Source organism: Mustela nivalis (assembly GCF_964662115.1).
Source record: "Mustela nivalis genome assembly, chromosome: 9".
Taxonomy (NCBI): Eukaryota; Metazoa; Chordata; class Mammalia; order Carnivora; family Mustelidae; genus Mustela; species Mustela nivalis.
Genome location: NC_139028.1, coordinates 67083074 through 67096386, shown reverse-complemented (window position 1 = coordinate 67096386; position 13313 = coordinate 67083074). Strand labels below are relative to the sequence as shown.

Below are 13313 nucleotides of genomic sequence, written 5' to 3'. Positions count from 1 at the left end.
TAACATCAATTCTTTATAGTGCTGTATCACAGACAATCCACCCTCACTGGTACCCCACTTCAGTTTTTTTGCTTGATTATTCAGTACCTTCATCAGATAACATATTTTAAAGTAACACCATTTGCATAACATGTGAGCTAGGATCACCTTTGATTATAGAGGAAAGTCCCCTCCTACTTTATCCTTTGTCTAAACTCTGGCTCTTTTCTGGAAGAGCATTCGGACAATGCCATGATGGATCTCTTTGGTCTTAATGCTATAGACAATAGGGTTGATAACAGGTGGGAAAAAGAGATAAGCATTGGCCATCATAGCATGAACCAAAGGGGAGACATGGAGTCCAAAACGATGCACCATAGATAAACCAATCATAGGCACATAGTAAGCAAGCACAGCACAGACATGTGATCCACATGTATTGAGTGCCTTCCTCCTCCCCTCCCCAGTGGTGATACTCAGTACAGTGTGGAGTATCAGCCCATAGGAAACCACAATAAGTAGTGAATCCAGCCCAAAAGTGGAGGTAACAATGAAAAGCCCATAGATATTGTTGATAGAAACATCTCCACAAGGTAGATGGATAAGGTTGGGGTGGAGGCAATAGGAATGGGAGAGGACATTATGGCCACAGAAGGGCAAGTTCCTTAAGAGAATGGGCAATGGGGCCATGAGAATAATACTTTTCAACCCCATGATAATTCCTGTGCCAAAGATACGGGGAAGGGTGAGGATGGTTGTGTAGCGCAGTGGGTTATAGATGGCCACAAATCGATCCACAGACATGGCCAGCAACACTGCTGACTCCAAAATGGAGAAAGAATGGATGAAGAACATCTGAAAAAGGCAGGCATCAAAAGTAATCTCAGTGATGCCAACAAGGAAGATGCCTAGCACTGTGGGAAGTGTAGATGCAGAGACACCAACCTCAGCCAGTGCTAACATGGCAAGAAAGAGGTACATGGGCTGGTGCAGGGCAGGGTCTGTTCTGATGACATGAAGAATAGTGCCATTCCCAAGGAAGATGATAATGTACATCAGGCAGAAGGGGATGGATATCCAGATGTGCTCTGTCTCTAGCCCTGGGATGCCAACCAGAATGAACGTTGTAGGTAAGAACTCCAAAGAGCTATTGGAGTTCTTCATGTTGAAATCTCATCCCATGGAACCTTAAAAATTAGAAACAAGCTAGTGAGATCACATTATAATGGAGAAAGACTTCTGGACTCTGTGGAAGGGAAGAAGAAAACAACGTTTAGAGATTCAGGTGGCCATAGGTCTCCTGCCAGAAATTGACAAGATGGCCACCATCAGGAAATGTACAGGATTAAGGGGATTACAGTCTCCATCAGAGTAAAGTTTAAAGCTGAAAGAAAATTATCCCTCTAAATTGTACTTGACTTTGGATCTGGGAAAATTGTCTGTCTTGTCTTGCAGTGCCGCTGCTTTGGTCTCAGAAAGCTGCTGGGGAGAAAGGCATGTGTAGGCAATCTCAGTTTTAAGGTATGGACTAATGTCAGGAATAGGTGGACAAAGATGTTGATAAATATGGATGTAACACAAGCAGCATGGTACATGAAAACAAATATCTGTGGAATGAATGTAGACATGTGGAATAATTGAGGTCCAAAGCAAGGCTAACAAGTGGCAGTGAAGAGCCTGGAGCAAATGGTTGGAAAATAAACTAGAAAAAAATGGGGTATGAATTCATCCTAGGTTTAGCTGTTCTGTGCTTTGAAAGGACTAGGAAGCAATTGAAAAGATGATGTGTAAAGGATAGAATGAGTCAAGAACCAAGGCTGAAGGATTTGCATGCAGACTTTAAAGTTCATGAAAATATTCTGTCACCATAATATACACAATCTCTTAACTCGCAGCTCTCCAGGACAATTTACCTGATCCATTGGACCTTCTTCCTGACTCAGGAATACGCTGCAACAACAACACTGGGAACCTAAACAGACTTTCAAGGAAGATTCTCTTGGGCAGGGGAGGAAGGCACCAGAGAGGAGGAGAAAAACAACTCTCTAAAGTGGGGATATTTTAAGCTCAGCTCTATCTGGGATGTCACCAGGTGTAACAGTAGAATTCTGAATTCTGGGCTGACAGGGCAGGAAGAACCTCTGGAGAGGTATTTTCAATTAACTCATCCAAACACACACACACACACACACACACACACACACACACGTGCTCCTGCTCACACACTTGCATATGCAATAATTTCCACACATGCTTAAATCTTGTCTTCATCTTCTCTGATGAGGATTCCTCACTCAGCCACTGCTGAGCTTTAGGGACCTCACTATTATATGCTCGTTGTTATTTAGTTCTTTGCAAGTTAAGTCAAGAAATAACATGAGTAAAAATTAGTATGTACATGGGTGACTTATTTTATTAAACTCATTGCATTAGATTTACAAACATGGTGGAGTTTACTACTACAAGCACAGTTATACAGTATTTTGTGGGACAAGGGCACACAGACATAACCAACTTCATACTGATCCCATTAAACAACTTGTCAGGGACAAGTTATTGACCTCAAGACATGACGACACATGTTGGAACGTCCCATGGCTGGGGACATGGAGGACACTAACATTTACCAATAGCTATGGAGAGCTTCTTTTCTCCCTTCTCTGCCCAAAGCCCGATGCATCTTTCTTAACCTTTACAGTGGACCGAAGTTGGTCTGCCTCTGGGTCCAGCAGCTGTTTCTTCTGTGTGAGGCCTCATTGCACTCTTGATTCCGCTGCTACCTATTTCTAGTTTATGCCACTCTGATGACTTGATATTGGAAGAAACAAATCTTGAGGGAGACTTGCAGCTAGGATCTATCCTCTCATGTTATCAGCAGCCTTCTCTGGCTCTCCTTGTGCTTCTTTCTCTCACTCTCTGTTTGTATCCCTTTTGCTTCTTTGCATCCTTTTTGTCCTGGTCCTTCAAAATCTCCCCAGCCAAGCAAGGCTCTTTTAAGAGCCTTCAAAGTCTCCTTTAAAATTGTATTAAAAGGCAATAATTCCCCTCAGCTTCAGATTCATATGACAAGGACATTTCCAGTTTGAGGAGGAAAAAGGGGATTGTTTAATCCAAAGCCTAATGTAATACACAGTGGAACACCACAGGTCAGTAGAGAGAGAGGAGAGAGCAGCACAGTAAATACTACACTCCTGGAAGTGGGCAGAAGTGGAAGTGAATGCTGTGTGCAGGACAACTCTACCTACTTAAAAGTTAGGAAACTCCTTTATTTTTAAAGACAGAGGTGTTGATACGTACCTCAGAATGGCTCTGAGCATTGAACGGGAACCTTTAGCAACCAGTGACTATCAGCATCCCCACACTTCCTGCCTCCTTTCTCAGTTAACCTCAGAAGGGATCAGTCAAATTCAAATTGTCCCCAAATTTCTATTAATAATGATCTTTCCTGTTGGAGAGGGACTGGTTCCCTCAGGAGGAGTGCCCAGATAATTTCATCACTCCTTCTCAGGGGCCCTTAGAGGAACCAGGCAATGGCAGAGTCAAAACCTATTTGAGATGAGCATAAACATCTACTACAAGAATAAAATAATTAATATATGTAAATTGTGTATAAAAGGGTCTGACTTATAAAAAGTGCATTATAAGGGTTAGCTATTATTCTAACAATTATAGAACAATTTGTATCTTGGAGAAATAATGTATTAATTTACTTACAATGGTCATCGGCTGCCACTTTTATAAACATGTAGATAATGAGTAAGGAACAGGGCACAGAGGTTATGGTATTCATAAAATATCAAAGGTGTTTAATAAAAGGACATGATGAAATTCAAGGGGTTAAGCTCTGTGAGAAAGGTTTCAGATTGGTTTGGGGGCAGGGGAGGGGAAGATTGATCAGAAAGATCACCAGCTTAAGATGACTACAAAGAACTGGCAGAGCGAGCCTTTCCAGACCAGGGTTAAAGAGGATTTAAAATTGCTGAACCAAACTTGAGTTTCAATTATTTGTGGATGGCTGGTTCATTGGCTAATTTTCTGACCAGCAAGGGGAAAAAAAATCTATCTATCTATCTATCTATCTATCTATCTATCTATCATCTATCTATCTATCTATCTATCTATCTCTCTTGGCTTCAAAATCCACCATGACTCATTTTTATAGGACTTTTAAAAGTTCTTAAAATAAACTTCTTGTGCTGCTGGTTTAACCAGAGAGAAGAGAGTTTTGTGTGATTGGTGTGCAAATGCATTAAATGATATGTAGGTAGATGAGATTCAGATATGTATGAAGTCAGCAGTGAGCTGACAGACTCGGAGAGAATGCAGGGACTGAGTGAGACATGGCCTTATCAAAGTCAAATAAATCTAGTGTAAGTAAGAAAATAAGGAATTGGAAGTTAAGTATCTGCAGTCAGAAAATAGGCTTGTAGAGGTCAGGAGACACCATGGAGTGAGCAACATGGAATTGAATTAAACCCACTGACACTGAAGATGAGAAGCTAGATAGAATGTATTTATTAACTATTTTTCTCAAGTAAGGACACCCCATACCTTTCTCAGAAAGACACATTTCAGATCATTGCAACTAATGGAATGGGCAATATTTCCAATGTTTCCATGAGAAATATTTACCCTCAAATTTTGTTTTCAGTTTTGTTGCAGTTTTTATATAAAAATCTTGCTGAGGTAAATATATTTTAGATGAAGCACTGGGATGAGATTATGATTTTAAAAGTGAAGGCTATAATTTTCTACAAAAAAACCAGAAATTACATAATCTGTATTTCGTATAAGGCTGAGAATGTTGGAGTGTCAGACAGAGTATACTTTTGGAACTCCATATATCACATAAAGTTTTTCTATACCAAATTGAAATGAGTGAAATCCTAATACTTTACAAATACATTTGTGCCATGTGTAAGAATTTAATTGTATGTAAATTATGTGCATTTTAAAGATGATAATTTAATCATGTATTCTCTTACTTTAGCCAAAATGATCTATCATAGATTTATCTCTCATTTTGTCTATCTTTAAGATAAAAGCTTCTTTTAAAAAAATTCTTTTCATTTTCCTTGCTTTTGTTTTTTGAAAGCATTCTGTAATTTTGCTTTTGACAAAAATGAAAATGCCAGCAATGGGACAATGGTGGGATACCTGTTCTCTTAAAAAGGAAATCAGGTCTTTTGGACCTGATGAGGTTGGTTGGACCCACGGGGTTGGGTTGCGATAGATTAAAGCAAATGAACAAACCAACCAACCTAAAACAAAAGCAAAACCAAACCTATTTTCAAACTTTCTTCCAAATGCAATCATATCTCACATACCGTATCTAAAATGTTACCATAGTTTTTCTATATATGATTAAGATTAAACCACACATGCATTTGCCAAGAGTCTCTCAAATGTTACTGGGAATGTTTAATTAAACACATGTGCTGGGACTGAGGATGGATTTTGCGTTGAGACCACTGATGTTTTACCAAGAAGTTAAAGGGCTTAGCATCTGCCAGGAGCATATCTTTTGACTTTAGAAAGAGAACCTGAAAAAGTAAGAGTGGGAGAAAAATGGTAGTCAATGCAGAAAACAGAGGGGAAAGAAAGAATACTAGGGATACAGTGTCATCAAATGGGATTCATGCATACAGGAAATTACAAGGTCAAGGAAGTATTTGTTGACTTGTATTAATTCACTCAATGATTAATTTGTTCATCACCAAGCATTTATCAAATAGTATATTCCGAGTGAAGAAAAAGACATCGTTCTACCTTACTGAACTTAATATGTACTGGATGTAGGAAAATAAAACAGTATAAAGACAATTACTTGATTACAATTGTGATGTACAGTATGAGACAACAAGAATTCGAGTGGGGGGACAGCTCCTCTCATGAGAGGGAGAGAGACATTTGTAAATCCAGGTCCCTACAAGGAAAACACAGCTCTCAGAATCTGCCCCTCCCATGTTTCCCTACTAATACTCCAGGTGCAAAGACTTCAATTTAGCACATCTTCTGGAATTTCACATTTCAAATTCTCAGGATGACTAAGCATATTTAGCATTACCAAATTATGCTCTCTACTTTCCACTTCATCATCTCAATGTCCATGTCAATAGATTTTTTCAATGAGGGCTTTGGAGGAAGAATTAGTTTTATTCCTCCCTTCATATTCCTCAAGAACAATACAGATTCCTGATTTACAAAATTATTCCTTCTGGGCTTATTCTCAATTTTAGGGCTTTGTTCTTAGTATCTAGTTTGCTTCTAATTGTTCTAAGGTTTGAACAGTTTTTTAGTGTGTATATATATATATGTATATATATATATATATGCACACAGCTGTATACATATAACTGTATATTTTTACAATGAAGGAAAATGTGGAATGCCTTATTTTTTTAAAATAGGTCAAGGAAGAATTCCATTTGTTCTTCTCTTCACCATCACAGACTCTACCAAAAGAAGCTATTATTATTATCAATGTAGCATGTATTTTTGAATACATAAACTGATATTTATATGATTAAATTGTTTTATAAAAAGTGTTATCAAATATGTGAGTGTGCACCTTGCTATCTCTTGCTTAAACTCTGAATGCTTATCAATCTGTCTTTTTTTATGCTGTGGAATACTCCATTTGTGGGCTGATATCAAGTCATTTAACTATTTACTTATTGATGGCCAGTCAGGATTCTTTTTATTATTACTATTATATTATTTCAAACATTGCTGAAGTGAAGATTCTTTTTTTTTTTTTTTTAAAGATTTTATTTATTTGACAGAGAGACAGCCAGAGAGGGAACACAAGCAGGGCAAGTGGGAGAGGGAGAAGCAGGGAGCCCGATGCGGGGCTCCATCCCTGGACCCTGGGGACACGACCCGAGCCGAAGGCAGATGTTTAACAACTGAGCCACCCAGGCACCCCTGAAGTGAAAATTCTTATTCAAGTCTCTCTGTTCATAAACGAACGTCAGAGTATAAATCTAGGGCAGTGCTAAGAACTGGAATTTCTGGATGAAAGAGTAGATGCATTTTTAAGCTGACACATGTAACAAAGGAGCTGACAAAATACTATACAATAGAGATTTAGATTATGACCTCTTGTGTATGAAATATGAATTCTCAATACATTCATCAACATGCAGCCTTATCAAGCTTTCTAACTTTGAGAAGGTGATGAGCGTCCTGTGCTTCCCTGGACCACTTTTGGTGATGAAAAGGACTGGCTCGTGGATGACATCTCACTGGCCTTAACCCCGTTATTGCTTTCTTGGAAGAAAGAGTTGGATTAACCCCTGACGAATCTGCTTTGTCTTAACACTGTAGATGATGGGGTTGAGCACAGGAGGCACCAGAAGGTAGACATTGGCCAGGAGTAGACGGATCGCAGGGGCTGCATGCTTCACAAAGCGGTGCACGAGAGCCACGCTGATCATGGGCACATAGTACACAAGCACGGCACAGATATGTGACACGCATGTGTTAAGGGCCTTCCGCCGCCCCTCCCCAGAGGTAATGCCCAGCACCGTGTAGAGGATCAGTACGTAAGAGAGGACAATGAGAAGCGAGTCCAGCCCAAAAGTGGAAGTAACAATGCAAAGCCCCAGAATGCTGTTGGGACGTGTATCTCCGCAGGGCAGCTGGATTAGATCTGAGTGAAGGCAGTAGGAGTGGGAGAGGACGTTGTGGCCACAGAAGGGCAGACGTTTCAGGAGGAAGGGCAGTGGGAACATAAGTATCACACTCTTCAGTCCAAGTGTAGCATCAGCAGCAGCAATACGGGATCTGGTCAGGATGGCGGTGTACCTCAGTGGCTTGTAGATGGCCACAAAGCGGTCCACAGACATGGCCAGCAGAACTCCAGACTCCATGATGGAAAATGAATGTATGGAGAACATCTGCAAAAGGCAGGCTTCAAAGCAGATCTCATTGGCACCAAAAAGGAAGATGCCCAACACTGTGGGCACGGTAGACGCAGAGACACCAAGTTCTGCAAAGGCCAGCATAGCTAGGAAAAGGTACATCGGCTGGTGCAGAATGGTGTTTTTCCTGATCACTGCCAGGACCAGGCTATTGCCCACAAATGCCACGAGATATATGGAGCAGAATGGGAAGATAAACCAAGGGTACAGGGCCTCCAGACCAGGGAGACCAGTTAGCAGGAAATATTTGGGGTTGAATTTACTGCTGTTGAACATTTTCCTATGGAGTCTGAGTATTTTGACCTAGGCGGGTGCCAGAGACACAACCTGGGGTGAGACACATGAAGTTATTAGAAGCTAAGAGAGCCTGCAATTTCCTCTGCCTCATATGATCTGCCAACTTAGGTCCCTCCTCTCATTCATGACCAGTTCCTTTTGGTCTTTGATGGGCAACAAAAATGTGGATTCATACTTGCAAATAAGCTTATCTCTAGAATAAGGGAATCTGGTAGAATATTTTATCACTCATATTTAAAACTAATCTCCACTGTGGTTTCACTGTGTTTATCTGGTATGAATTGAATGTTTTCCATGTTTTTATCAAGACATGGCATTGTGTAGTTTTAAAAAGACATCATTGGAAAGACACTAACACAAAGAAAGCTATAATCTGTCAGACATTCTCTAAATTCCCTGTTAAAGAATGTTGGATTTTAAGTAATCACTGGGTACAGGGGTTAGAATAAAACTACTTCAAAGTTAATAGAGAATTGCTCAGGAGATAAAGATTCTAAATGCCCATATCTGCCACTCTGAGCAGCACTGAAGAATGTTCTCCGCTGGAGACACAGACTTATGTAGTTTTACCAGATAAAACAGCTCTAAAATGGTCTCCATGTTCTTTCTACAGCCTTCTGGATGATCATTTTGGCTTTTACCCACAGTGGGGTAGAGCACACAAAGGTTAATGAAGAGAAATACTTTGCCCACTGGAATTCCTATTAATGGAAAGAAGTATTCTGCCCAATGGAGAATTGCTTTCCCATTGTCAATCCACACACATTATACTTAAACAATACTTACTGTGGTCTATGGGAAAGATGGGCATAGTCCCAGAGTTGTCCCTTCAGACCAAGTTTTTGAAACTGCACATATAAAAACAAAAACTTTTTATTAAAAGATTTTTTCTTATTTATATATTTATTTATTTGGTTGGTTGTGGGTGGAGTGTGGGAGTGAAGGGGAGAGAACTTGGGGAGGGGCAGAAGGAGAAAGAGAATCCCAAGCAGATTCCCTGAAGAGTGTGGAGCCTGACAAAGGGCTTGATCTCATGACCCGGAGATCATGATCTGAGCCAAAACCAAGAGCTGAAACCAAAAGTTAGACACTTAACTGACCCGGGCACCCCCAAAGCAAGTCTTTTTATTCATGATGGTCCACTTCAATAGTGCTGATGACTTCTGAAAGCCTGTCTGGAAAGCCAACCTATATAGGAAACTGATTTTAAAATGCCTGGTGCCCCTGGCACTTCAAAATGGTTTGGTGGAGAGGAAGTCAGTGGCATCTGAACGTCATCCATCAATTTAAAATAGTAAGAGGAATGGTGATTTTTGTTCCCCTGCACTGTTTAAGATAAAGGAAAACTCTTTACATCCCATGCAGACATCCTTTTTGAATGGCACACTTCTTAATGACAACAAAACGCCTGTGAAATCTACCTGCTTAACTTGACTTGTCTGCAAATCCTGACACACCCTAACTCCTCTTTTCCATCCTGGTCATTCTTATGACTTTTGTTTTGCTTTTTGTTGTTGTTTACTTTGTTTTTCTTTTCTGCCTTCCCTTTCTTAAGTACTTCAGCATATAGCTCAACTAAAAGTTGTGTTTTAAAACAAATGCAGGGATGCCTGAATGGCTCAGTTGGTTAAGCCTCTCTCTCTGGCTCAGGTCATGATCCTAGGGTCCTGGGATCAAGTCCAGCATTGGGCTCCTTGCACAGTGGGAAGCCTGCTTTTCTCTCTGCCTCTGCCTGACACTCTGCCTGCTTGTGCTTGCTCTCCTTCTCTCTGACAAATAAATAAATAAATAAAAATCTTAAAACAAAAAACAAATACAACCTGCACTGTTGTTTGAGAGCATCTGCCTCAGATGTCAATCCTGTGATGTCTTTCTCATTTGGGCATGTGGTTAACCACTTTCTGCAGTAGCACCTTCCCCTAATCTATCACTCTGTCCCCTGTGTTTCTGTTTAGATTTTTGTGTGCCTTCTCCTAATTGTTCATAAGATCTTCCAAAGAAGACATGGAGCCTATATTTTGAGCATGTCACCAGGGCTTAATAAAAGGGAAGGGGTACAGGGAGGCAGGGAACAATAAAGAAGGTACATATTGATGTATGGTGATTTAGTCTAGGCTGGGAGCTTGGGGCAGGAAGCCAGGGAAGAACTTTGTCTTCTTCTATCAAATGAGAGCCTCATTGAAGGCAGAAAAATCATGGAATATCCCTTTACTTCGCTGTGTAGGAATTTAAGTAATTAAAATTTAACTACTTAAAATCCATTATTGTAGGAAATCAGAGATTGATGCTAATGAAAGAGGTGTGTGCATTGAGAGGGAAATATTAGAATAAGAGGTTAAAGCCTGACATTTGGTAGGGAAAAGGTAATTCTTACTTAGAATTTGGTAATTTTTACTTAGAATTTACAAGGAAAAAAAACACCTTGATTTAGTATGATGTATCAAGTACTGTGGAAGGGTGCCCTATGTTATCTTTGTAGAGAGGTGATCTAACTTATCCTCAAAATACTCAAAACGACCTATTCAAACATATATTACAACTTTGGAGAATGAGGAATTGGCATTTTAAGTGACTTGCCAAATCACACTGGTAAAACTGTAGTTAAAAAGGAGAGAAAGGAAGCTTGAACAAAAGAGATACAAGGAAGACCATGGTAACAAATGGGATGGGAGAGGTGATGAGTAAGCTAGATGGGGAGGAAGGACCCTGAAAAGCACAGGACAGGGAGGAGCTGGGTTTAAGACTGACCAGGCCCGACAGGCTCTGTGGCTTCCTGCCTGGGATGGAGAGGACGAGGACTATTGACTGTCATGGAAGGTAAAGGAGAGGAGAGTGAATAGGTTTAAGAAACAAAGATTTAAAAAGGAATTACATATCTAGTTTTAAAAGATTTGGATTTGGGGGGGCGCCTGGGTGGCTCAGTGGGTTAAGCCGCTGCCTTCGGCTCAGGTCATGATCTCAGGGTCCTGGGATTGAGTCCCACATCGGGCTCTCTGCTCGGCAGGGAGCCTGCTTCCCTCTCTCTCTCTCTCTCTCTGCACCAGCCTCTCTACCTACCTGTGATCTCTCTCTGTCAAATAAATAAATAAAATCTTAAAAAAAAAAAAAAAGATTTGGATTTGGGGACAAAATGGAGGTTTTCCTGCCCCAGTTTTCCTGAATCAACAGAGAAAGGCTGAATAAAAGAGATCAAGTATTTCTCTGCCACATTGAGGATTTCTGGATAAAAGACTGTGTCCTACCAGAAGGGGTCTTTTTCATGATATGAGGGAAGGGGAACATAAAACCCGTGCTGGAAATAAGCTGCATCTCTGAAAGAAAACCCTAGGTTCTGCTCACCTGAACAGATTTACCATCCTCCTGATCCCATAGACTGGACTTTCAGGCCAACTCACTCATCCTTTATGCAGGCCCACCAGCCCTTCAAGATAGCTGGTCTCAGACCTGGTCTCTAGCTCACTACCTGGAAGCAGGAGTTGACTGGCCTTCTTAGTTATCATGACTTCAGAACTAGCCTTTTCATTCCCTCAATTTTGCCAGTCAGTCCCTTGGGTGACACAGGCAAATCAGCCTCAGAAGAATTTGCATCCTGTAGGAATAGTTGGGCCAAGAGCAGAGGAGCCCAGGACATGCCTTCTGGGGTAGAGAAAAGTCAGATTCTAAGAAAATACACAAGATGTGCATGAGTGTGTGGGTGTGTGGATATACATGCCTATGTGAGCATACTTTTATGTGCATTTGCAAGTGTGTAAGTTCATGTGAATGTGCACCTGAAAACGTGTGTGCGCATGTGTGTGCATGTGTGTGTGGATGTATGCATATCCACATACCCTCATGTAGAATTCTATTTGCAAGTTTGCATGAATCTATGAGCATGTATATCTTCTCACATATTTATTTACTATTGAATGTACATTCATGTAGGTGTTGATATGACAGAGGTGTATCCTTGAGTCACTAGCCCAAGGAAAGGACCCTCATATCTGAATATAAGGTGGAAGTGAATATCCATTCATGTCTGTATATGTGCACGAATGTCTTGCATTTCTCTATAATTTATGTATTGTATGACAGTACGTGGTTTCTTAAAGATACTTCTAAAATACTCTGATAATTGTCTTATATCCTAAACTTTATTGGTCAGTGACATTACTGTGTACCTTGGGGATAGCAGAAATTGCCTTGTACTGAAACAGGCAAAATATGATCTAAGAGACCTGTTGAGTTTGCATCTTGCACTCGGATCTGGGGGTTCTTTCCTTAGGTTATTGACTCAAGGACATACTTCTGTCATATCACTACCTACAGATCTGACACACTGTCAACCCCATTTTTTCTCATCCTGGTTATAAATTAGGGTCTGTTTATTTATTTGTTTTGAGAGAGAGAGTGAGAGAGAGCACACATAAGTTGGGGTCGCACAGGGAGAGGAAGAGAGAATCCTAAATAGACTCCATGCACAATGTGGAGCTAGACTTAGGGTTCAGTTTCACAACCCTGAGATCAAAATCTTAGCCAAAATCAAAGGTCAGACACTTAAATGCCTGAGCCACCCAGGCATCCTATAAATTATGCTTTTATGCCTCCCTTGGACTTAGTTCTGTCCCAGACTATGATATGGACCAAAAATGCAACATTGGAAAATTCCCCTTAGATACACACTAAAGTTATCCCTGATAAGTGTATATTATAGAATTATTATATTTTAAAGAAATATACTCATTTGTTTAAAGAAATTAAACTCATTTGTTAATCCAAAGAATCTGAAATGAAGATTTAAGTCTCCACATCATCAGAGTAACTTATCACTAATGATATTATTATGGAATTAGAGTTCTACCAAATCAGTAGAGGAGCAAATATAAAAATCACTTTGAGCATGTAAACATTTAAGTAAAAAAAATTATAATTATTTTTTAATGTAAGAAAGTAGTGGGTGTATATTTATAAGTATATACATGCATAGTAATGAGCATAGACTTTTTTTGATTTAACAGTAGAGTCAAGTCAAACTAAAGTGGGTAAACAGAACTTGCTCTGTGGTATGAAGGCTTAATAAAGAAGCATTAACTCATTCCTTATTTTGAATCACTATAGTTCATTGCCAGTGTC

The 13313-nt window shown here is 40.0% G+C and overlaps 2 protein-coding genes across 2 annotated transcripts; both read right to left on the bottom strand.

Moving 5' to 3' along the window:
* Positions 1-189: 189 nt before the first annotated feature.
* Positions 190-1143, bottom strand: LOC309840123 (olfactory receptor 51J1-like; the record flags this gene model as incomplete). The annotated part of the gene is made up of 1 exon (XM_082682190.1): positions 190-1143. The coding sequence occupies one exon, from the start codon at positions 1141-1143 to the stop codon at positions 190-192; it is 954 nt and encodes a 317-aa protein (XP_082538316.1).
* Positions 1144-6757: 5614 nt separating this feature from the next.
* LOC309840195 (olfactory receptor 51I1-like) lies at positions 6758-8180 on the bottom strand (the record flags this gene model as incomplete). Its single annotated transcript, XM_082682268.1, has 1 exon — positions 6758-8180. One exon carries the CDS (start codon positions 8178-8180, stop codon positions 7242-7244), a length of 939 nt encoding a protein of 312 aa, XP_082538394.1. The 3' UTR covers positions 6758-7241.
* Positions 8181-13313: the final 5133 nt, after the last annotated feature.